The 26,712-nt window shown below is 40.4% G+C and overlaps 1 protein-coding gene across 2 annotated transcripts; it reads left to right on the top strand.

Annotated features, from left to right (window-relative positions):
* LOC150091775 (trypsin-1-like) lies at positions 1-18,751 on the top strand. Of its 2 annotated transcripts, none has more exons than XM_090385679.1 (8): positions 1-115; positions 12,383-12,524; positions 12,618-12,839; positions 13,624-13,703; positions 15,858-15,943; positions 16,598-16,884; positions 17,856-18,013; positions 18,434-18,751. In XM_090385679.1, the coding sequence occupies exons 2-8, from the start codon at positions 12,431-12,433 to the stop codon at positions 18,587-18,589; spliced, it is 1,083 nt and encodes a 360-aa protein (XP_090241805.1). In that variant the 5' UTR covers positions 1-115; positions 12,383-12,430; the 3' UTR covers positions 18,590-18,751. The 2 variants fall into 2 exon arrangements, with proteins under 2 accessions (XP_090241805.1, XP_090241812.1); XM_090385686.1 differs by lacking the exon at positions 1-115 and adding an exon at positions 1,671-1,753.
* Positions 18,752-26,712: the final 7,961 nt, after the last annotated feature.

Below are 26,712 nucleotides of genomic sequence, written 5' to 3'. Positions count from 1 at the left end.
TATCTGTTAGACACTCGCTGGAGGAAGGAAAGATCTTCCTGATAGGTGTGGTAAGAAAATATCGTTTGATGGAAAAATTTCCAATAAAAGGATGAATGTTTGCTGTTTAGAAAAGGTAAATAATCTTTGCTATTGTGATAATATAAGAGGGTGGGAAATTGTTCAATAAGAACGTTCGCTTTTAGGTTGGTAAAGTAAAATTTCCGCGTTCCCATATGAATGATGATTAAAGTTTAATAATTCTCAGGAACACTGCTTTAGCCCCATCTTTAACTAATTCAGCCCTCCCCTTTAGAAAAGCCTGGGACCACTCCTGATTAAGGGTAATTTTCGAATAATGAAAATTTGATTGGATTTGGACTGTTCTTGGGAGCTTTATCCCCTTTTGTCCACCCCGTTTGTGGTACTCGGGGGGCAAAGTGTCGTGTTAGTAGCAGATGAAGAGAAGCTTTCTAAAATGCATTTTATTTAGACAAATCATAAGGGGAGGGGGGATATAGCGTCTGCTGTATCGAGAGCTTCCCTTCGTTTAGTAAAATAAGTCATTGGCACATGCCACCCCTCCCAAACATTAGCTTCCAATAATTAATACAGCGTAACTCTGTACCTTGACCCAATTTAATAAGCGCCTCTCCTATTAGATCAAAAAGAAGGCCACATCGATGAACGCTTAAGTAACTGCTACAAGTGCAGAGCAGACGACTACCCATTTAGGAACTTTTACTAGCGTGCAACGTCATTCGTGGAGCGTGACAAATATCACATCGCATTCCCCCCCTGTCCCAGTAACACAGCTTTGGCAAACAGAAAAATAACAAAACGAGAACTATATTTGAGTATTTTCCACTACACTGCATTTCAGCAGGGTTGCTATTATCAGCAGTAAACTGTTACAAAACTAAGTACCCTAATTAAAAGGATTCAGTTGTTGGAAAATTTATTTCCATTTTCTCCTGCTATATTTAAATCCAAAATGGCCACCAGTGGCATAATAGCAGCAGCAGACAAAAACAGTAGCAGCAGACTTAATAAAATAGTCGTGTGCACTTACCGTTTGTTAACAATACTTCGTCAGCAACAATAGCCAAAAAGTGAACACCGCATTGTTTTAAAGTCGTCTGCTATTAGCAACCAAAATGAAAAACACTTCCTGTTTCGGTAGAACTTTTCAATTTCCGCGGATTGCGTTTCTACAGATTAAATGTCAACCGAACAAACAGTTAAAGCAGACGACAAAACAAGTGGTACGTGAAACCACAGAGAGTCGCCAGACACGTGCAAAAGATACAATCACTTCCGTATGTGCAGACGACAGCTATTGTTTTAAATGTGTCTTTTGGTAATTGAAACCGAGAGAAATTATTGCGGTGGGAAATCAAGGCGCAATTGTGGACATTAATATCGGAAAACTAGGTGAAATGTGTGACATTACCTCAATGTGCAATGTACGCAAGAGTGGACTCACAATAGCCGAGTAGTTTCGTGTTCGCACGCTCAGCACATCAAACGTGTTGTTCTGTTGACCTAAATCTCGTCTGGATATTCACTAAAGTTTTTCTTACACTCGCTTCGAAAGCTATTTGTGAGTGTGGCATTTTTGAGTGTCGTGGTAGGATGGAATTCTAGAAAAGCAGGAGAGTGCCCGGTAATAAAATTCCCTTTTCTCAGATGTGATTCGAAAACTGAACCCTCTGTGGACGCAACTTCAACAAACTCCTCAAAACGGATGTAGATGTCGCTATTAATTGTCCAGGTAGGTTCCTCGTAAAACAGGTATGAACTGTATCTTGCGTAATCTGTTATTGCTGTTTGGATGGATGGCGGGTTGTTGTTGTTGTTGTTTGAGTATCTTTTTGGATGACAAGTTTACATCTGATTTTAACACGATTACAGTAAATTGAATATTAAGAAATTCTGTGATTTTCTTGAAGAAATAGACGTATGTAGTTTCTTAGGTTGTACAAGGAGACTGATTATCCAAACCAGGGATTAGTTTTTAAAGCTGAATCCAAAATTATGTTCGGGATTCACTTACCTACTCCATGTTTGGTTTCCAGACTGATTTTATTCACTCTGGAAACCAAAAATGGTCTGGTGACCACCCAGGTGCGAATCAGCGTTAGCAGGGGTCGAGGTGTGGCACCAAAACTACCCAGACGAATGTTTTAATATGCAGAACTGAAGTCTTTCTTGGAAAGAAGACGCCATCTTCTCTCTCTCTTCTCTGTACACTATCCAACAGATCCACGCCCTTCCTAAAATTACGGTTCCAGACTCAAGATCTTGCGTTTATAGTGGGATAATTGCCTTTTTGTCCCTATGTCCTAGCAGACTGTCTGCACCGCTCAGAAAACTTCATGCGAGACAATTACTATTAGGTTTTTTCCTTCTTTTAAAGTGTGATCTGCAATTTCGTATTGCTACCATTTATGAAGCAAATACAAAGGGTACTAGGAAAGTTTTGCAATATGACGCAACAATGAATCACAGGAAGCTGCTTGTTGCTGCATGTTGAGACATGTTTATACGTGCATAGTAGCCGCCGCGCCAAGTCGATGGGCTCAGTTATTCATTAGTAGTGAGAGTGTAAAGTGCTTGCGATGGCATCGTGGTCACGAAATGAGATAAGGACAGTTTTGCGGTATAATTTCGTGCGTGGTTTAACCATAGACCAGTGCTTAGAAGAAATGACTCTTGCACTAGATGATGATTGTCCACATCGTACAACGATATTCAGGTGGTATAGAGAATTCCAAAGGGGAAATTTCACTCTGGAGGATTCTGAGAGGCTGGGAAGGCCACGAACGTCAGTTACGGAGGAAAATGTTACTGCTGTGAGGAAAATGCTTGACGAAAACAGGCGAGTGACCTACCAACAGATAGAGGATACTTTGGGCCTAAATGCACCAGCAATTCGTTCGATTCTGCAAGATCATTTGCACGTGAAGAAACTTTGTTCTCTCTGGGTGCCGCATCAACTGATTGAAGAGCAGATGACACGACGTGTGACTTGGTGCCGGGTGATGTTAAAAAAGTTTGATAAGGGACAATCTCGGTATGTGAACAACATCGTGACAGGTGACGAGACTTGGCTGTACTATTACGATCTGCCGACCAAGGCTCAAAACAAAGTTTGGGTCTTTGATGATGACGACACACCCGTAATTGTCAGAAAATCCCGATCTGTAAAGAAGAAAATGATAGCTGTATTTTTCAAATCGAGTGGAATTGTGGAACGTGTCGTTTTGGACACGCAGAAGACAGTCACAGCTAAGTGGTATACTGAACAATGCCTGCCTAAAGTCATTGGATCTATGAAGAACCTGCGGCCAAAGTCAAGAATGGACACCTGGTACCTCCATCACGATAATGCTCCAGCTTACCGCGCCAAAGCCTGCACCGAATATTTGACCACGACAGGACTGAAACTTCTCGAGCACCCTCCCTACAGTCTAGACCTTGCTTCCTGCGACTTTGCACTGTTCCCGCATGTGAAAATGAAGCTAAAAGGGAGGCGGTTTTCCAGTGATGAGGACCTTCTACGGGCTTGGGACAACGAGTGTGCTTTACTCCCTAGTGAAACTTGGCAGAACTGGTTTAAAGATTGGTTTCGGAGGATGGAGAGGTGTATTGAATGTAGAGGAAATTACTTTGAAAAAATTAAATAAACAAAGCTGTATTGCAAAACTTTCCTAGTACCCTTTGTACTTAAATCCTTAATTGCCTTAATATTATCCTAAATTATATAGTTACGATCGATAATATTTTTATAGCTATTTTATTGGCCCTTCTAGGCTGTGAATATAACTTAAATTATATTTCCTATTGGGAAACAGATTGGAGTTACGATAAAACCTGGTATTTTCAATAATTCAATTCAATTTGACGAAAAGGTGTTATTCCATACTTGGTCCATTTATAAAAGAACTTTAATTGCGCACAATTAATAAGTTAATGATTAGACCAATATGAGTATACAGCTATCCAAAAGTTATGTTTCAATTATTGAAACGTTATTATGTAAATCTTTACAAATCAGAATCCTTCTAAAATTAGTCCTTGAGGCTGTCACAGACATTCTCTTAGGTATGCCAAGCAGGGCTTACTAAGAGTCTAAAACGCTGATGAAACTAATATTCGGGTGACGCTCAAGTCAAGTAGACCTAATTTAGGTGAAGTCAGGTCTGTCTGTGATAGTCAAATCGCTTGCATCTACACGATGGTGTGACTTTAGTAACCCTGGGTAACCCATGTTAGTAAACCATGTTCAAGTCCTGAAATACCAAGCCTAGCGCACTGGAGGTGACCACCATGGTGCGAACCATCGTAAGCAAGGGTCAAGAACTGGTGCCCATACAACATGGAGGAAAGCAGCTCCCTCTTTCTTATCAGGCAATACTAGGTGATAGAAGACTCATCAACCGGTGCAATATCATCACTTTGCATATTGGAGTGGTGGAACCAGTGTCAAGTATACAGAGAAAAGCTCTGACAACCCCCCCACCTCCATCTCTTCCAGCGAACAGTATCATGGGAAGATCCAATATTTCATCCATTTTGAGGGTACAGCTCTAATGGTACTTTAATGATGCTCACGAGCCAGCTGCTACATACTCCACCAGACCAAACCTATTGGTAACTATCTAGGAGGCTTCCGGATCAGCTAATGTATAATCTTGCTGCCTCTACTTTGCCACATAGTGCAAGTCCAAGTAGTATGTATGCAGGGAGCCTTGTCAAGGCCATATTATGTCAAGGAGCTGGGTATATTCTTGCCATAGTGTACGCCATATGCAAAAATTTCTTTACTTCACATAGCTTGTCCTCCCTACCTTTTCTTAATACAGAATACACAAATAGTCAAACTAATGGAACAAACTTATCTGCGAAAAGATCTAAACCTCCCAAACACTTCCTCGTTCATCTCACAAATATACGTGGTCTCAGTTCTAATCTCAACGATGTCCATTTCCACTTAGTCTGCCAAACGCCACATCTCAGTTATCGGTGGATTCAACCACTGCTCATCTGTGTGAGCCTTTCCGCCTCAAAGGTGGTACTTGTGCATATGTCCGTTCCGATATTCCCTGTCAGAGATTTGGTAATTTGGAATCTCCTCTCTTCGATCTTCTCTGGCTTAAAATCTCTCTACCTCATTGTGCCAAATTCATCTGTTGTGTCTACCGTTCTCCCAACTCCACTAATCACTTGGAGCTCTTTGACTTCCTCTCTTTGCAACTTGACTTTCTCCAGTCCAATTTTCCTAACAGTGAGGTAATTTTAATGTCCACAACTCCAGCTGGCTTCCTTTTTCTAGCCATACTGACACAACTAGTTGAGATGCTGAGGCTTTTGCAATTACTAATGAATGACCTTGCACAGATTGTTCATTTACCTACAAGAATACTGGAAAATCTTAACCACGCAGCCAACACGCTTGATCTTTTTCTCACAAACAACCCTTCTAAGTACACTGTCGAGGTGAGTGGCCCTTCAGATCACAACTTGGTGATGGTCTATCCTCCAACGTTGCCTTTCTCTCTTAGCTATTCTCAACCTCGTGTTGTTTGGCATTACAGGAATACAAAATGGGGTGATCTGCGTGATTTCTTTCTTTGTTTTCCTTGGTCGGATTACTGTTTAAAATCTTCTAATATCAACGTTTGTTCAGATCGAGTCAGTAAAATTATTCTTGTATGGATGAAATCCTTTATTCCACACTCCACCTTAAAATCTCTTTCTTTATCTAAAGTCTAAACCTTGGTTTTCCAAGAAATGTGCTAAGACTGTTCAAGATAAAAATGCTTCATATCGCAATTGGCTTGTATACAAATCTCCAGGTTCACTTTCTCCCTACATGAGAGCTCGCAACAATTGTATAGTAGTTATTAATCAGTCCAAACTAGATTTCAAACAGTCTAAGAGAAGAAAACTTGCTTCTTGTCCAAATGTTAGATGAGCATTTTGGTCTCTTGCTAAAGCTGTTGGCCACAACACTTCTGCTCTTTTATATTCCCACCTCTGTCAAAACCAGATGGTTATGTCACTTCAGCCAAAGATAAAGCTGATCTATTAGCATCCCATTTTTCTTCCAACTCTGGTATTGATGATCTTGATAAACCACCTCCTACCATTTATAGTACACTCAATTCAATGCCTGCTGTGGTCTTCCGTCCAGAGGATTAGAGGAATTTTGCACAATCTTGATGCTAGGAAAGCACCAGGTCCTGATGATGGCATTTGTCCACTTCTTATCAAAACCTGTATTCACTCCTGTTTTACGTTGCCTTTTTTCATTCCAAAGATGTTTTCCAATTCTGCTTGGAAATTTAGTCATACTCAGCCAGTTCCCAAAAATGGTGACAAATCCCTCCCATCCAATTATCGACTCATTGCAATTCTACTCTTTCTAAAGTAATGGAGAAATTGATTAACCGCCAACTCTTAAACTACCTTGAAACCTTCCGTCTGATCAATGATCGCCAGTGTGGATTCCGTCAGTGTCGATCTACTTGTGATATTCTGGCTTATGTTACTCATCAATGGAAAAATTTGGTGAAACAGAAGCAGTTGCTCTTGACATTCCAAAGGCTTTCAATCGTGTTTCGCATAAGTCTTCTAAACAAGCGTCAATTTTATGGTTTGCCTTTTTTTTTTTTTTTTCCCCTTTGGGTATCTCTCCAGTTTTCTCTCTGACTGATATCTACGGGTGATGGTAGATGGCACTCTGTCTTCTAACTTTTCCACTAACGCTGGTCTTTCTCAAGGTTCAATTCTTTCTTCCACTCTTTTCCTCTTGTATATTAATGACCTTCCATTGACCGAAAATCCTATCCATAGTTTTGCGGATAACAGCACACTGCGTTCTACCTTTCCTTTTGAGAAACCTTGCCCTGCACAAACAGGTTCAACTTCTCGAATATCCACTACCAATTCCTTAAATGCCGATCTTCAGGTAATTCTCCAGTGGAGCAAAGACATCTTAGTTGATTTCAACCCTTCTAAAACTCAGTCTTGTCTTATACCTCGCAAAAAGCATTCCCCTGCTCCTATGCTTATCTTTGATGGCACTGTGATCTTAGACGATATCTTTATTTGGGATGACCCTGACTTCTAATCTCTCTCTTGGCACAAGCACATTACAAATATTGCTTCTTCTGCATCTAAAAAACTTGGTTTTCTCTTTCGCTCTCGGCGTTACTTTTCTTCCAAACAGCTGCTCACTCTGTATAAATCGCAGATCCGCCCTGCCATGGAATATTGTTCTCAAATCTGGGGTGGTGCCCCCAAAACCTCTCCCGGGCTTCTTGATTCCATTCAGAAGAGGGCATTTAAGTTAAATAATGATTCATCTCTAACAGAGTCTCTCCACTCGCTGTCTCATAGACGTACTGTTTCTGCTGCATGCCTCTTCTACAGATACTTCCATGGGCACTGTTCTTCTGAATTGGCGTCTATAATTCCCGCTCCCTCTTTGAAAGTAGTTGGAACACCTGCCACAACCAGCCAACATCCATTTACTGTCCAACTTCAAACCCACAGAACCAACTTTTCATCTTCCTCGTTTATTCATTCAACTTCCATTTTGTGCAACAACCTTCCTTCATACGTATTTCTTGAAAATTACTATCTACAGAATTCAAGTCTATTGATAACAAGTATCTTTCACTTTCTCAACCTCCAACCCTCTCGTGTTTGGGGTTTTCATAACAAAAATTCAAAACCTGGTCCATTTATCAAAAAAACTTTAATAATTGCACAGAATTACATACCGGTATAAATATACAGCTATCCAAAAGTTTTGTTTTTTAAATATTGAAAAGTAATTCTTTGTTATAAATCAGAATCCTTCGGCAGTCTAACCTAGGTCACGTAGAATCTCCTACGACGTGCACCAATTACAGATGAATGCTAAAATTTGCTCTTGTGGGTTTCATTATAGAAGACAATCTTTTAACAATCTTTTAAAAAAACAGGACAGCTCGACGCGAAAGTTGACCAGACTTCCAGGTTGATCCTACTAAACTCACAGTAGAAGAGTACTGTAAGTTGATCCCAGGAGTGGCCCTTTTCCTTAATTATGCGCTTGACCTATGCAAATATGGTTCGCATCTCTCTGTATTCTCGAGATCAAAACTATGAATCATGAAAACAAATATTTCTTTTCAAACTAAATGTCTTATAACAAATCATTTCCCAATATACGATAAAATTCAAGTTTTGAACAACAGCGCACCTGTCCACAGACTAGAACAATAGAGATGCAAATGTATAAGGAGAGAGATTCAAAGGACAATGATCAGAACACCAGAAACATGGATATTAAGGACGAGAAGCAACCGACCTCATCAGTACAACACAGTGACTAATCACTGTCTTTTTACACTGTGTGCAAAAAACCTGTGAGTTCCATCTACCCTTGGAACTCAAAGGAATTTTTCGCACAGTAACCAAGTTAGTCTGTCTTAGAGGAAGGCTGCATGGTTTTTACGTCCCAACCATTGAATACATGCCATTTACAGACTCTGTTACATTCATGTGCTTAAATGCCTCTGATTATAAACTAGAAGAAACACCAATCATAAGTACCATATTTTCTGGGCAATAAGACGCACCCACGTTTCAGTGTAAAATGAAGATTGCGTATTTACTACTGTCACAAGCCGTTATAGTCTGTACTTCCACTTTCTTTAAAGAGGCACGGTCTTCAGGACCATCAAGGACTTAGCTGATTCCACATTTCTTGAAAGACATCGACTGGCTCGTGTTTCACTAACTCTCACCTATTTGCACAAGTGGAAATGGTTGCTGCATTCGTCTTGTTGGTCCCCATCAATTTGGTTCTCATACACGAATACTTTAAAGGGTTTGCCAATTGAGAAAACCAATGGCTGCAGCTGGTTTAAGACCTCCTGAAATTTAGTGTTTAATTCAACAGCCGTACTTTTTGTTGCTTCATGTGTGATCTGAAATCGTCACAGACATCATGACATCATAAATGTCAGTGATAAAAGACAATCTGCAAATATTCTGCCCCATCCTCGATTCCTCTGCTACCAGTATAGCAACTAAAACGAGCTAAGCATCTGTAACTTTGTTTCTCTTTTCTTTCGGCTACCCTTTAATAACCTCCTTCCGTTTGTTTTAAAATTCAGCTTTAAAATAAGGTCAGCAGTATCGAATGTGGTTCCATAAGTGGGTTATTGGGATGAGTAATGCGGAAGAAACCTAACAGAGAACAGGGCGACATCAGAACTGGAATATTACAATGAAATCTGAAGGTTAAAATTTCGACTGGATTAATAACCCAGTGGGATTTAACCTTGCTGGATTAGTGGATAAGCGAAAAAATGGTCAATTGTCTTTGTGGACTTCTTAAAATGGAGATGTTATTTCCAAGTGTAAAGAAAAGTCTGCACCTTGTCTTTTTTTCGGATGGTGAAAGATCATCCACCGAAAACTGAAGTTTAATTTTCAGGAGGAAGTAAACTTTTACTCCCAGCAATGTTCTCTGTTGTTCTACCAATGCGGAAATTCTTTTCCTCAATAATATCATCTGTTGTTATTGTTTGGACTGTTGAATATTCAAAATTAGGGAATCGGGTGGACATTCTTCACGCTCTGTAAGTAATAAATACAGGAAATCATATTGAAAAGTTGAATTTCATAACTTCCATCATTATTTTACTCCTGGAATACTTATCTACAGATACTGTTAATGATCATTCCACTTTTCCTTTTATTCAGCGTCTTTACCAGCGCATATCTGAACTAGATTCGCATCTTTCGAGCGCGTGTGTGTGCAGTGAAAATTGTAGCAGTAGCAACTAATTTGTCCACTCTTCAGAAACAGGTGAAAACCTGTCTTTTTTTTTTTTTTTTTTTTTTGGACTGCAGTTCGTCCGAAGAAGGAAAGGTGCCCTTGGCTAGTGATTACTTAGATTGGAATCAGTGTACCGTGTCTGTCAGTTGCTGGTGTTCTAAGGCTGGTTAATTTGTTAGTGAGATAACAAAGGAGAAATATTCTGGTGTACCGTACACACCTGTTAACTTCAGCTGAAAAGACGTCAGTGAATTCTTCCTGGAATTCAAACCGGGCGATCAATGAGAAATCTAAGTACAAAGATCTCACTTAAATACCAAAGGTATTAGAACTTATAGTACTTGGTACCATGCGTGGGTTAAAGGTTGGGAAGCCAGACACGATACTTGTTGACATTAGACTTGAATCTTTGTCGATTGAAATTTTGAGGAAATACGTCCGAAGGGTGGATGTTCCAGAAAACGGAAGTTGAAGGAATAAATGAAGAAAAAGAAAAGTTGGTTCTGTGGGTTGGACAGTAAATGGATGTTGACTGATTGGTGAAAAGTTAACTGACTTGAAATATGTTTTCTCCAGTCTCACCTAACCAGTGAAATTCAAAGGGATACCGAAGCGTGAATACTCAACCCCCAGATTCATGTATTCATCCAACTGCAGTAAGTATTTGTCTCCTTTAAAAGCATTAATAATTGCGAATATAAGTGGATGTCAAATGAAAATTACCGTCCATTTGTGACAGGTTGTTGGTCTTTGGACAAAAGCCACAAGCAATTTCTTCTCCAAATTGCTCTCCATGTAATGAACATGTGACAACTTATTCTGACAGTCTGTCTATCTAAAGAAATTGGGACGTTTATGGCGAACATCGCATAATAATGAGCAATATTTAATTCTGATTATCCTGTACCAAATTCCTCAACGTATTTCATAAGGGGGAAAAAGTGACATTATACACCCTTCGGCTACACTTAGGCTCAACCTACGAGGTACTTAAACTAACCTATTTTTTTTTTTTTTTTTACTAAAATGAAGGCTATGAACTAGCCCCTCGCACTCAAAGCTTTTTTTCTAACATATACACTTAAAAATTACAACGCATGTTCAGATATAGCAGGGATTTCTGATTATCTTAGCTTAGATTGATATAAATGAGAACAAACTAGCCTTAAAACAGCAAAGCGAAAAGTTTCATTCCTTTCTGAGTTCATTAGATGACGCTTGTTGTATCACGGACTAAGACTATATTGCTGTTTGCTGGACGAAAAACCCAAGTTTTCGGGAGGAAAAGCCATGCAGTCCTCGCCTGAGACCGATTAACTCAGTCACGTTGTGAAAAAGGTCAATAAAATTCCTCACGTCATTGATGGGACTCAAACTCAGGTCTTTTCCACCCGGTTTGGGGAGGACATCGATCCTACCAACTGTCCTGCTTATGAGGACTTCATTAAATGAGAAATGTATACTATACTTCGATTTAAATAGGAGTACTCTGAAAATGTTGCATAAGTAATCATTGGACGCCTTTTTGAATTCATGAAGCATGGATTTTCTTTAGAATTTCTTCTACCCTCATTATTTATGCCTGAAGGAGAGCCGAACTTCTGTGTTCACTTATTTCTTAGATTCTGCAATAACAGAACCACTACACAAGATGATCCATATATAAAACACCTAATTTACCACTAGACAGCACACTTTCTTTCTTTGCAACACTCAACAGCAACATCTCTGACCCACAATTGGTGAACGTAATCAAAGTGGCCATGTGCACTTTCTGCTCGTTTGATTATGATGAAACCAACTCGTGGTGTTGATAATGAAGAATGAAAAGGAAAAGGAGCACGTGGAATGGACAGACTTGTTTGTAATTCTGAAAACTGTCTCACAAATTTGTTTTTCTCCGAGTTCATCGTACTATCCATTAGAAACGTCTAGCAGGTTACACTTCACCACCAAAATATCATGAAAGCATTTCTAGATATAAATTTCGTTAGTTCCAACAGGAACTCCCCATTAATAAAGCAAAAGTTTTATCCTGTAACTGGATTATGAAGAAAAACTTAATGTCCTCTTACTACAATTAGAGATCTACCAACAATATTGAGTAGCTTTGCGGTGTTTATGGAGTTAATATTACTTATCGAAAAGAAGAGATCATATCCATTACTTAAGATGGCAGAATTAAAGATTGGAACCTTTGAAAGGACGTCTGAAGAAAATGGCCACCTATCTTCAGGGTCCTATAGGGAGAATCTGCCCAACCCAGTGTTTGCTTATGATCAACTTTGTTGCATTTCTTAGGAAGACTTCAGGGAATGGCATCAAATTTTGATACACCAAACTTAGACTCAAGACAATCCTTGATTTTTTTATGCATCCATTGCAATTGGGTTGAAATACAATTAAAATCACTGCTTGTTAATAAATCTCTCACCAGACGTCACTACTGAAGTAGTTAATTGTTAAAATGATGTAGTTGTTGACGCGCATAATTATAAAACACCTTAATTATTTCTGTACTTATGAAAAGGCAAATTGAAAACGTCATTCTGATGTTAGGACTCTGCAAGATTGATCCAGCCCTGAGGAACAGTTTGTCCACTTACGATGTTTGTTGTTCTCTGGTGGCTAATGGCGTCATACCTTTTATCTGTCGTGGGAAATCCAGAAATTTCAATCTACTACAGGCCCTCTTCTAGAGGTAAGCGCTACAATTCGTGGTTGTTTGTGTAATATCAACAACATTCGCTCTTTCCGCGTCTAATGTTTTGCTTCTTTTTTTTTTTATTCTCAGAAGCAGTTCATCGATCTCGTGCTGAAAGGAACTCTTACAGTTGTACCTACAGAGGCTCTCGACACCGCTGCACTTTCTTCCTCTACTGCCTTCTGCGAGGAGGAACGTCGGTTGGTTCCTGCGACAGTGGGTTTCTAAGCACATGCTGTGCAGTTCAAAAGCCGGTCCTCAGACGATGGCGCCCTCTACCATCACCTCAGAAATACTCAATTAGGGAGAGTGGTGAGTATCTGACGCTTATTTTTTTACGTACGAAATAAATCCATCGAGGATGTTCTCAATATAAATGAAGCACATCGTGCGTTTAGCCCACTGAACTCGATATGCCAATAAACCCCTCTGTGCGAGAAGGGGATCAGAGTAATTTTCCATGGTCTCCAGATCAATGAATATACTGTTTTGGTTGCTTCGCTTTTAGGTTGAGGTACAAGTTAAAATAAGAGCGGATATTGAACACTATTTGTGAAATTAAGTATTTATGGGTTTCTCAGGATGAAAATTGCAAAACGTTTTCATAATTGAAAGGTAAGGTTTCAATTAGATTATAAGCAGAGTACCTTGCTTCTTGATTTAGGGTTTTCGGTCCATTGAGAACTGTATTTACTAAAGAAAGGAAGTAGGGTGTAACTGATGGATTACATATTTATAGAAAAGACAAATGGAATCGATTACTGGGAGAGTATCGGATTCACAACATGAATTTAGAAATGAATATCCCATATACCACAATTAATCTTTCCTATTAGATAGTGGAAAGACCACAGAAAGCACAAAAGCCATGGAAGAAAAAAGGACACGCTGCCCTCTGAGACCGACTAACTCGGCCACGTTGTGAAAAAGTCCTATAAAAATTCCTCTCGTTACTGAAAGGACTGGAATTCAAGTCTTTTCCACCCGTTGTGGGCACCATATTAATATCTCTGAGATTAACAATGTTCTGTGGAAGTAGGTTTCTTCTATACGTATATAATTTGATTTCTAAAAGCGATTTTTATTTAATTTCTAGCTTGTGGTCGTGCAGCAACGAAACCTCAGAGTAGAATTGTGGGAGGACAAGATGCCTATTACGGAGAGTTCCCTTGGCAGGTAATGAAATATTCTTTAAATCATTTAATTTTAACAAAAATTAAAAGGTGGGCACTGTTACTTGGAAATACTAACGGTTTCCATATTCCTCAACTCTAACTTTGAATTGTACACGATTAAACGCTAAAATATCCCCACATCTTCGATTTTTAAATGAAGTTAGTTTTCTCCATGTTTTCTAAAATATATATCACGATGTGGGCCCTTTTCCATGATTATTCTCTTTGCCAGATCAATCTTCAGTAACCCTTCCCACACACACACAAGGACAAGGCCCATGTGAAGAATTTATAAACCATGCTTAGAAAATATTGAATTTAAAAGTGGTGGTGAATACATTGACCACCCTTCGTAAATTCAATACAGTTATTGTATTTAATCCTTAAATTCTTCAGGTTAGATATCAAACCTGGCTTTCACAGATGCCTTCAGCTCTTCGGTATCTTTGAAATGATTTCACGAAGATGAGACGAGACTTGAGAGTTTTGAATAAATAATAGTCACTTGGGGGCCAGATCCAGCTGTATGTGGGGTGGTTTAATTGTTCAATTTTATTGAATTTTAGCTTTTGCAACGCGGGTTTTATGTAAAAGTGAATTCTCATGGAGAAGCTAAACCTGATGACCCAAATTTCCTCGTATTTTATTCCCGAATATTACTTTAGTAAAAGGCTGCCATAATATTCCTCTTTTGTTGTAGTTTTAGGTGCAAGGTAATCAATTCACAATTTTTTGTGACCCAAAAAATTGAGGCCAACACTATTGATGGTTATGTTACCAACCATCTTGGGCTTTCTGACTTGGATTCAGGATTATAAAAATGTAATTAAGTTTCATTAAACGGGATAAAAATCTGCCTGGATTACCAAGGATTAATCTTAAATTCTCTTTTGACAACTCCACCCCCTCATGTTTGTTATAAATGGACAGGAGTCTGAGAATCATCTTGTAAACTTTGGACATTCCTAAACGCTCGTATATTCTTTTTAAAAGCTTCCATGAGAAATGTTAACTTTTTTCAAGTTCAGACACTTAATTCTTCCATTTTTTTTATGTTAGCTGTTTCAGAAATTGCTTCAGATGGATGACCAGACCTTGGATCAACCACCATCAACCTCCTTTTTGAACTCGGCCGACCACCTTGCAACAACAGCACTGAATGACACGCTCCCGAACACTCCAACTTTCTTTTGTGGATTTCTTCAGCATTTCTACTCTCGTTGATCAAAAATTTGATTACAAAACGATTTTTCCATTTGCTGGATTCATCTCTTTCATCTACCAACACAAATTTCAGAAAACGCACGAGACAAGCAATATTCTTCATGTTATTTTAAAAGACATATAAATAACCTATTCTATAATTCGTCAATACATTTTATATAACCACTTCTCAGAACTTTTTGCCACCCCTCATCTTCCATTAAAGAGATTTCAAACACTTTTTGCCCAACCACTAAACAACAATCTACATTAAAGTTCCCCCGCAGCAATGACAAAGTAATACTTTTAACGAAACACGTTCCTGTCCTACAAGGGAGCCCGCATTTCCTGACCTCGTTTTTACCAGATATCCTGACATAGTTTACATCTCCTACCCACTCTCCAATTTAACAGCTGTCATGTTCCTATTACCTAAATTTTAAATCAAATACTAAGGGAATTCACAGGGATTTTACTTCTAGCGTGACATTTCATTTCAAATATGTGGACTGGGCAATATATTTGAAAACATCTCCACGCAAACAACTTCAATCAAGCGTAGTCTACCATCAGTCAGTTCGCCTACAAGCAAACTTCACAACATACTGAAACGCTACTCAATTATTTGTTCCTGTCAGAAAAAACTTCAGTCCAAATCACTAAATAAATCAATATATAAATGCATTTTAGAGAAAGTTCAAAACCATGCTGTCTTGCCTGACACCGCCTAACTTGGCCACGTTGTGAAAAATGCCATTGGGCCCATAAAGGCCCATGAAAAAAGGCTCAATTCTTCACGTCATCGATGGAACCCAACTCTGGTCTTTTCCACCCGGTGTGGGGAGGACGGCGATTCTACCAACTGTACCACCACGAGGGCAAGTGAGGGCTACTGTCCTGATATCATAAATATATGGTCGTCGTATACTAATTAATTTTCTTTTCATTACAGGCCCACATAAAACTGTCCAAACAACAGTGTGGAGGTGTCTTATTGAACAGCCGTTACATCCTTACAGCAGCGCATTGTATTTTTGCGTAAGTAGCGCCTTCCTGTATTTGTCATTGACTTTGGTAAATGATATAACTATAAAACTTCACTACAATATCTTTGTTATTAATAATAACTTACCCCTACTATATTTACTTCATTACTTGAAATAGTAAGAAAACATGAGCAAAGTCTTAAGAAAATCTGAATCCCATGGACTTAATTCGCGAACATTCACGTGTTCTATATCAGAAAGTTGCTTGATTAAGAAATATTGGGTTGACATCTCCAGCAACAATACTTAGATGCCAGGTGAAGTTCTTGAGCAATATTTTAGTTTCTTCTAAGATTATTTACTGGGCAACATTTTTAATAAGAGCTGGAGGAATGCCAGGCCACCTGCCCATATGACCCAGATGAAAATTGAAGACCTAGGGTGGAGTTTCCTCACCCTGCGTATAGTCCAGATTTGGCTTCGTCTTATTTTTTTCTATTTAGTCATATGAAGAGAGCTCTTCGTGGAATACTTTTAGGGGCTGAAAAAGACAGTAACTGGATGGCTTCCATCCTTTTACCATAGGACATGAGTTTGAAATAACCATGGTAAAAATGTATTGCTAAACAAGGTGGATACGTAGAATAATGTATATATTTCCAATGTTTTTTTTAATAAATATTCATTAATATTTTTCTCTTTGCAGAGTTACACTATCGGAAATCTCAGTTATTTTAGGAGTGTATGATGTCCATGACCCAAAGAGACAGTTACTCCCTCCAGAGACATTTTCAGTTATTGAGAAAAAAGTCCATCCTAAATTTCAGTACCAAGTAAACAACCCTGACCGTTATGACGTCGCCCTGTTGAAACTGGACAGGGTTGTTCATTATGGAGATCATATTCTTCCAATCTGTTTGCCTCAGAAAGGATGGAAGTTCGACGGATGGAGGGCAGTCATTACAGGGTGGGGTAAAACAGATGCTGGAATAGGTAAGGAAGTTATTTCTTTCATTTAAACTTTGGGACAATACTCTTAACTTGAATAATTCTAACCAGGTCGGTCTCCCTTCAGTAAATTTTTTTCAAAGAAATGTTACAGTTGTAAATAATCATCCACGGATACAGCGAGAGGTGGTGTGCTGAAGAAAGTTGAGGTTCGAATCAAAACAAATCCATTAGGAGATGACAGCTGTGTAGGTGAGGACTGGAAAGCACAGTTCAGGTATGGGTGAAGCAGTGTGCTCAATGACCCAAGAGAACCAAGATCTACCTCGATGGTAGATCTTGGTTCTCTTGACCCCTTTCATTGTAGCTAAAGTGGAACAGCTAATCCTTGAGGATAGACGCATGACTGCAAGTTTTTATCCCACCTTTCCCCATTCTTGAGAAATGTAATTTAGACTGATGAGAAGGTAATTAATGAAGTGGAATCCTGGTTTTATTCTCAAAGTGAGGATTCTATTCAAGAGGATAGAAAGAACTTATCCACAAATAGGAAAAATGTGTAGCAGAGAAGGATGAAGTTTCCAACCATGTTTAAAATCCCTAACTAAAATGTTTCTAACTGTTCATCAAGAGCATTTATTAACTATATTACATAAATGTGTAATATTTTTCAAAGTAGAACTCAATTTTGCAATTTTAAAATCTTTAAAATTTCGCCCATAAAAAAAGTAATAAAATAAATTAGAATTGGGAGAAAACCAGAGAAAAAATTGATTCCACTAAAACTAGGGTAGAAAATAAACAGATTTTGTTTCCATAATATTTTGGTATACTACTGTATATACTGTTTATATAATGACCTAATATATTGAATACTTTAGGGACTTGGATGCTAATCGATATTCCAATTCTTCATTGGAAATATCGATTTGAAAATCGGTATGATCTATAGAATTTATAAATAATTGAATCATGAAATGCTTAGGGATACCTTACCGAAGGCTAATTCTCTTCAGGTACCAAGTATGGCACGAGACTTCTCCAGAAAGTCGATGTTCCAATCATATCCAGTGAGGAGTGCGAAGAGTGGCACCAGATGCGAGGGATTGACATCAGGATACACAAAGAGATGATGTGTGCCGGATACGAGGATGGTCAGAAAGATGCATGCGTTGTGAGTTGGTCCATTCCATGATTCTCCAATATCTAATTACAATATAAAATACCAATTATTATGCTTAGGTATAGTTTTATATACAACAGGTGGACAAAATAATGGAAACAACTGATTGTACCATCTGTCAAACATGTAGAAGGATTAACAACGATTTGCCAGCAATGTTTTGCTATTCTTTAGGTCCTATATCATCCTGAACGGGTGAATTATTGCCTCTGAGTGCCAAAATTCATCCCATGGTGCAAATATTGTAGTAGTATTAGTGTATTGCTGTAACTATTACCAGGTGTTTCTATTATTTTGTTCACCGTATATTGTTATATGAATTAGACCAGAAAGTAGTTTCATTGTGACAGCAGTAGAAATAAATGATCTGGATACAGTGATTAACAGTTTTGTTTTTTTCCTTCTTACCAGGGTGACTCGGGAGGACCTCTCATAGTATCGATAAACGACAGATGGACTCTCGTAGGACTGGTGAGCGCTGGATTTGGATGTGCACAGAGTCGTCAGCCCGGGATATATCACAGGGTATCGGAAACGGTGGACTGGATCAGGGCCAACATCAGATGACATTTGAACACGAGTATCAGTGGACAAATGGATGAGAATGGAGAGTAATATGGCTCATTTGACACCGGGGATGACCTCATTTATTGCAGATCTCTACTGCGCATGTTTCTAGAAGTCCGCTCACATATTTATACCTCTAGATATCATTTTATGTAAATATTTTGTTACCACAATTGTTTTTTTTATCTTTCATGTATATATATCACTGCACGTTTTGTATCCATGATTGCGCATGCGTATACGTAATGTTTTGTGTTGCTTCTGTCTTTTTTTTTTGGAAGAAATTATATATTTCGGCGTATTTTAAGTTTACTGGCATAACTTGTGTTTTAAGAAGTTGCTGTTATGTAAGGATTTGTTAGTGAAGTGCCATAATGCCGTCCCTTAATCTCGACTCATTTATTACATGACTGGTTTCTGTTAATAAAAATAAAAACGTTTTGAAGTTTCTTAAAGAATCAGTTTATTCCTTTAGGCATCTGCAGTTTAAAAACTAATTCAATTATATATTTTTTAATTAGGTAATTATATATTTTTCGACTTCTAGAATGAAGAAATTATTTAATTTTATATAATAGGTATTTTTGGGTTGTTGTGGGAGGTGCAGAAACAGCCAGTGGCTTTCTTTCAGTATTCTTATTAGACTCTAAATTATTTGTAGAAGAGAATCTATCCTTTTGTCTAGTTCTGCCATCTAGCGGATATTCTGTGTACTATATTAATTCGGCTTATATTTTAAATTGGAGGGAGTGATAAATAAATTCGTAGTGTGGGGAATATATTGACAGAACTTTTGAGGGAATTTCTGTAATTTGCGTTTTTAGGTTGCAGAAAATATCCGGATATTTGTATTATAAGAAACTAATAAGAAGTTTCTTATTATTATTAGTTTCTTATGTTGACAAATCAACAGAATGATTATTTTTGGCAATTTTTTTGAGCTCTTCAATGGGCCCTTAGTTTCTGTAGTTGATGGGGGCTGTAGGCTAAAAAAAAAAAAAAAAAAAAAAAGGGTTGTACAGTTTTAGCGCATCATCGGGCCTTGAGCCATATATGATTATGTCTAAAAGCCACGCTACCCTCGCCTGAGACCAACTAACTCAGCCCTGTTGCGAAAAAACCTCTAAAAAGTCCTGACGTCACTCACTAGTCCAAGAAAGCGTTCCACAGGTATTTCCATCCATAATTGCTGCACCCCTGTCCATAATTCCGTCGCATTCCTGGATGGGGGAACCAAAGCTCAAAGGGACCTTTCCACAGCATCCCAAAGATGCTTCACAGGGTTCATGTCCGGTGAACAGAGAGGCCACTACACTAAATGGTGGTAAAATCTGCGGAATACTCTTCGAACCATGTTCTTGTCAGCACGGCTCTGTGTGGAGGAGGTGCATTGTCCTGCTGTAAGATTCCATTACACTGTAGGTACACGAGGATCATGAAGGGATGCAGATGGTCTGCAAGGATAGACACATAACCTGGACTGCTCACAGATGCGTCTGGACGTACCAAAGATCCCAACATGTGCTAGTTGAACACGCCCTAGACAATTACTGACTGCCCACCAACATGTACAGTTCCTTGTTCACATGACGGGTCAATAGCTTCGTGAAGTTTCCACCAGATATGCACCCTCCAGTCCGCTCGAAATAACTGGAAACGGGACTCATCAGACCAGGAGACCCGTCTCCAATCATTCAAGGTCTAGTGCCAATGTTCTTTCTCCTAGTTGAGGCATAGTCCTGTGTCGTGGTGTTAGCAATGGGACTGTGGTGTGATTGCCTGATGGCTTTGGGGGAGATTTTTCTGGCACCTCTCTCGCTTAAGTCGGGGTTATTTATGCCACTGTCGCTCTCCAGTTGGCTGAACGGGGAAAGTGCAATTTCTGTACCAACTCGCCGATAGTGGCCTATGCGTCGGGCATCCACTTTCATCCCTCTTTTAAAGTCTGTTAACTCACGATGTTTATCCCTACTAGCATTGAATTACCGTCTACGTGAATGCAGTGTACCTATATACCTGCCAAGTGGTGGGTTCGTCCACTAGCGAGAGGGTTGACTGTCGCGTTGCCCAGGAAACTGATCTACCACGAATTCTGTCCTTTCAGTATATATGATAACGCAAACTTCCAATTCCCATCATATTAGGTATTAAAATTATGGTAGGATGGACTCCTATGGCCAAGGGAACGCAATCCAAATGAAACAATCTTTGAACTTGATTCTCGTCAGATTTCAGATTATATTAAAAAAAAAATACAACTAATTGTGTGCAATGTTCTATACTACAATACTAAATACGACAACAATATACACCGATGAGCCAAAACATTATGACCAGCGAGTCGTTATGCAAATCGAAGCAACTTCAGGTGAACTACTGCGTGTACGCGGGTCGGGACACCGTATAAAAAACACTGATACTGAGCTCCGTTCATCAGTGTTACTCTTCTTCTTCAGATGGGAAAGGCAACAGACTTAAATGAGTTTGACAAAGGCCAATTTGAAATGGCCAGACGACTGGCTCAGAACTATCAAAAAAAAACCAAACTATTATTTTTAGGCCACCCGAATAATTAAATTCATCTGCCGTGCTGTGCCTTATGTCTATTAATTGCGTGTGTTCTCTGATCGATTTATCTGTTTGCTGGACGAAAAGCCCCAGTTTCTGGGGAAAAACCTTGCTATCAACGCCTGAGACCGACTAACTCAGCCACGGAGTGAAAAAAGGCATTCAAGTTCCTCGCGTCATCGACTGGATTCGAACCCGAGCCTTTTCCACTCGGTGTGGGGAGAACGGTGACAATACCACTGTGCTACACGCGCAGACTGGTCAGAGCATATCCAAAACGACACGGCTGTTGGGATGCTCACGGCTTAGTATCTACCGAAAGCGGTCCGAGAAGGAGGAACTCACGAACCACCGGGGAAGTGTTGGACGACCTCGGCTCATCGATGCTCGAGGTGAGCGAAGGCTCTCCCGGATGGTACGTAGCAACAGAAGGGAGACTGTGGCGCAACTCGCCGGTAATTGGAATGCATGTATTGTGTCACAACACACAGTACATCGAATCCTGCCGAAAATGGGGCTGCGTAGCCGCAGGCCGCTTCGAGTGCCCATGCTAACTACTGTTGACCGGCGACAGCGCCTACAATGAGCACGCGAGCATCGAAACTGGATCTTGAGTGATTGGGAGAAGGTCGTCTGGTCCGATGAATGACGTTTCATGCTGCACCACGTCGCTGGCCAGGTATGTGTGCGTCGTTTACCTGGGGAAATGATGGCACCTGGATGCACCGTGTGGGGTAAACAAACGGGGGGCGGCGATTTCACGCTTTGGGCGATGTTCTGCTGGGATTCCCTGGGTGTAGTCCATGTACCAACCGTGCTGACGTTTACCACCTACCTAAACATTACCTGTGTGACAGGTCAGTAAAAGTCACTGCTTCTTACTGTACAATAACAGACGCATCTACAGAGAATGCCCACAGGGCTTCGTCCTGGGCCCACTGCTTTGGAATGTGGTACTGGACGGATTCCTCAACCTTGGAAATGCAGCCTCCCAGACGAATGCGAATGACCTTGCCCTGACGGTGGCAGAAAACTCCAGGGCACAGCTGGAAAACACAGCAAACCGGGCGCTCGCCACTCTACAACAATGGGCTGACGAAAATAACCTGAAGATATCATCCACTAAGACAAACTGGATCCTACTTTGGGGAATCCTGGACACCAGGATGCCCCCCCCCCAAATAAAAGTACAAGGAACTACCGTCAAGCTGACTACAGAAATGAAATTTCTTGGGGTTGTCCTTGATAGAAACCTATCCTTCACTCCCTATCTTAACTATCTCAGAAATAAAATCAGAAATTACTCGTCACTATTTGCAAGAATCACCCGCAAGGACTGGGGCATAAAGAAGAAAACCCTTGCTCTTTTTCACAAAACTGTGTTCCTGCCAGTCATCCTCTATGCCTCCGGTGTCTGGTACAAGAAAGCAACCACTGCAACTAATAAAAGAAAACTAGAAACCATACAGAGGTACATCTTACTGACTATCTCTCGAGCTTGCAAAACAGTGAGTACACACGCGCTTCAGGTGCTCACGGGTGCCCTCCCCTTGGACCTGGAAGTGATACGCAGTGGACTCCTCTACAGCCTTTCCGGAGGCATACCGGATACCTGCCTAAATTTCACATTAAATGTAGCCAGCGTACCGAAAATAGAGAAAAGAAGACTAACTGTACATCTCCAGCAAACCTGGCAAAACTCAACAAAAGGGCAAATAACGCGAAAATTCCTCCCAACTGTCTCGGCCGTATACCCAAGCTAGCTCTCCCCAGGATTGCTGGCCACGGCACCATCAGATTCAAACATGATGACCTTTGGACTGAGCAACACTCCCCTCTGTCATTGTGGCTTAGTGGAAACGTGGGAGCATTTAATGTACCACTTCAAACTTTATGAAGGCCTCCGATGCCGACTAATTACAGAATTACATTATGCACCAGAGAATCAAGAGGAACGCTTACTGGAGGAGGAGCACAGCTGCAAAGCACTGGCAAACTTTGCACAAGATCTTTTTGACAGAATGCATACTCTTCCGCCCCCACAGCTACAATAGCGATTCTCAGGCCCGCAAGATATGTCTTTGCAAACAACCATATAAGGTGCACGGTCAGTCTCCATCGAGACAATCCACAAAGGGATTGCATCCCAGGAAGAAACAGCATAAACTGAAGTAATCACATACTGGACCAAACACCTGCAACCACAGACCTGACTAATGGATCTGTCCTGGTGCTAAGTGACAACTACGGACAGGATCCTACACCTGGACTCGACAAACTCGGATCCAACAACTAATGACCATGACTCCAGACAGAGACATAAGCAACTACAGACTGGACTAAATATCCACAACTACGCACCTGACTAAGGCATCTGTCCTGCTGCCAAGTGACAACCACAGACAGGAACCTACACACGGATGGGACAACTAGGACCCAGCCAAGGACCTGACTCAAGCAAACATGCAGCTGCCAGGCCATACTGCGACCTGTGCAGGCTCCCTTGCTGGGCACACTTTCCTCCCTCCCTCTCCTGGCAGAAGGGGAGACGACAGCCTTCTTATTGCCATCCCACATCTTTCTCTCTGGTGGGGCATGGTCATGCCCCACTGGCACATGCTGGGGTCATCTATTCTATTGACCCCACTCTTTCCTAGTTTCCCCCCCCCAGCCTTCAGTCTCCTCCCTTTTCTATCTGTATGCCAGTGCAAGACCCACACCAAAATTCTAGCTTCTTTAAATTATTTTACCCTCTCCTCGGCCATTAAATTCTCAAACGCAACCCCTTCAAACCTGGAAACATGTATGTGATCAACATACAATGTGCAAAATTTATTTTATTTTATTTTATTTATTTATTTATTTATTTTTTTTTTTTAGGTTCTTGCCATTGAAATCTCAGGAAAATAGGCGGCAGGACCTGCCAGAGTAACTGCAAATTACTAGGTACCTGGTCTGCCTCCACGGAGCGAAAGTGGGGCAACGTCGGGCCTCACCAGGGGCTTGGCGGCTAAATGGCCAGAAGAACAACGGTAGATGACACCACACATTTCAAGATCCATACACTTTTAAATCTCTGGCCTTTACAGTGAACCGTATCACCACACAAAGTAAACTACGCGGAGATGGGGGAAACGCCTGGTGCAGTTTGACCCTAGATACACTTTACCTAAACATTCCTTAGCCACTAAGAACAAGCTAATTCTCAAAAACCCTACTAAGAACCCAAAATGTTCAGCATCATACAGACCCATCGCGCTGCTCTCAGTGATCAGTAAATTATACGAGACGCTGCTCCACATGCGGATACAGAACCACTATGAAAGGGCAGGCCTGGCAGCTAAAAATCAGTTTGGCTTTAAGCCAGGATCCTCTATGGTGGATTCCCTTGGAGATCTGTTTGGGAAAGCACACGTGCAAGAAAAAATATCTATTAGTCATTTCAGTCGATTTCACTGGGGCATTCGACTCACTTTGGTGGCCGAGAGAAGCTGCAGTACCCATCAACTTATACAAAGCAATGGAAGACTACCTTTGAGGCAGAAGAGTGGAAATAAATACAAATTTTCAAAAAATCACAAGAAACGTACATAGGGGCTGTCCCAGGGATCTGTCTTGGGTCCTCTCCTTTGTAACATGGTCTTGGACAAATTCCTCTGCCAGGACCTGGGGCTAGCCGAGTCCCAGGCCTTTGCGGACGATCTCATTATTACTATTGAGGCGGATTCCAGAGTCCAACTGGAAAACCCCCTCGTGGGTAGCACAGTTGGTACGATCGCTATCCTTCCTACACCGCATTGAAAAGAAATGAGTTTGAATGTCGACTGTGACGCGAGGAATTTTTATGAGTCTTTTTTACAAGGTTGGCAGAGTTAGTCGGTCTCAGGCGAGTGTAGCGTGATTTTTTCTCCCGGAAATTAGGATTTTTTCGCTCAGCAAACAGAAAATTTACCTCAGAACACAGACAGTGTACAGTGTATAGTCCATTTAGAAGACCTTCACGCACAACATCATTGAAAGCCTTGGAGGTGCCAATAGAAGCTTTTGTTATGAAGGCTACTGCAATTAAAAGCAGGCAAGCCATCGTGTATGTGTGCATGTTTCAATCCACTGAGAATGAGAGCATCATGGAACTTCGCGAAGATTTTCCTCAAACTGAACAGTGATAAGGTCTTCCCAGACCACAAAGGTGGTGCTAGAAAGGAGTTGGGTAACCATAAGAGTGAGTTTGACTTTCGTGGTAGGAAGATTAAAGATGAGATTCAGATTCACCGTCACTGAAATGATATCTTCAATAGATTCCAGCATGGGTTCGTTAAGAGAAGATCCTGCCTGACCAATCTCCTAAATTATTACAATGTAATCACTAAGCAGTTGGATGCAAGTAAAAATTTGCCATATTATATCTTGACATTAGTAAAGCTTATGATACTCCCTGGCGCAATATGGCCATGCTGCCCTTGGGCCATCAACAACAATGATACTCCCTCATAGAAGGCTGTTGTATAAACCAAGAGAATTTGGAGTTACTGGTAAGATCCTGCTCTCAATTATAGACCTTTGTCCACCCTCCCAGATCACTCTTCATGGTAGACTAGTTCTCCTATTTCTAAATTTCATAAATAATACTGAAGAGGACATCCAAGGGTGGCTTTCAAGGTTTGCTGATGATTTTAAGATGGGAAGGATCGTTTACAATTTGTCACACTACGTTGCATTAAAAAGACGGATTGGTCTTCGCCTGAGACTCACTAAATCAGCCACGGGTGAAAACGGCTCATAAAAATTCCTCGCTTCATTGACAGGTTCGAACCCATGTATTTTCCACCCGGTGTGGGGACGACGGCGATTCTACCAACTGTGCTACACACGAGGGCACCTTATTAACCCAAAAGATCTAAGACCCATTCCCTTCAACAGCACGCTCCATAAAAATCCTAAATGAAGGGATGCTGAGCAATTTTTATTCGCCTTGATAATCTGATGCTCATTCAAAAGAAGCGCAATAGGGAACAAGTTGAAGTCACCTTCGTGGACATCATTCGAGGAAATTTGATAAAACTCCTTATCCAACTACAATCAGTTCCATCTTAAATTTGATACTTCCGATGGGATACCATATTATAGCGTCCACTCAGGCACACCCCTATTTTCCGACGCCCTGAACCCTTTTTGAATGCCCATGACACGTTGACTTCATATGCTAACGACTTAAAGTTGTTGATTTCCTCCAGGACACTAACAGATGCACAAAGGATAATCTTCAAGCCGGCAAAATTATCATAAACTTTGAACCTTGTCCCCACTGCTTAGGGGACAAGGTACAAAGTTTAAAGGGGACGTAGTTCAAGGTTCAAAGTTCAAAATTTACTAAGGTCATCGATGCAAGAATTACAGGAAAATCAGGCTGCTAATAAATCAGCTTTATTTTTAGCTGAGGCTGTGACAGAACCATCAGGTGGTAACAGAGGTGCAAATATACACTGCTCGACAAAATTAACAGAACACTTAGAAAATTGGTTTAACTCGTGCAGCTTTTGAAGAAGCTAGATGAA

Source organism: Mastigoproctus giganteus, chromosome 1 (assembly GCF_048544385.1).
Source record: "Mastigoproctus giganteus isolate SK-2022 chromosome 1, ASM4854438v1, whole genome shotgun sequence".
NCBI lineage: Eukaryota > Metazoa > Arthropoda > Arachnida > Uropygi > Thelyphonidae > Mastigoproctus > Mastigoproctus giganteus.
The sequence above is the reverse complement of the archived record's forward strand: the minus strand, read 5'-3'. Positions and strand labels throughout refer to the sequence as shown.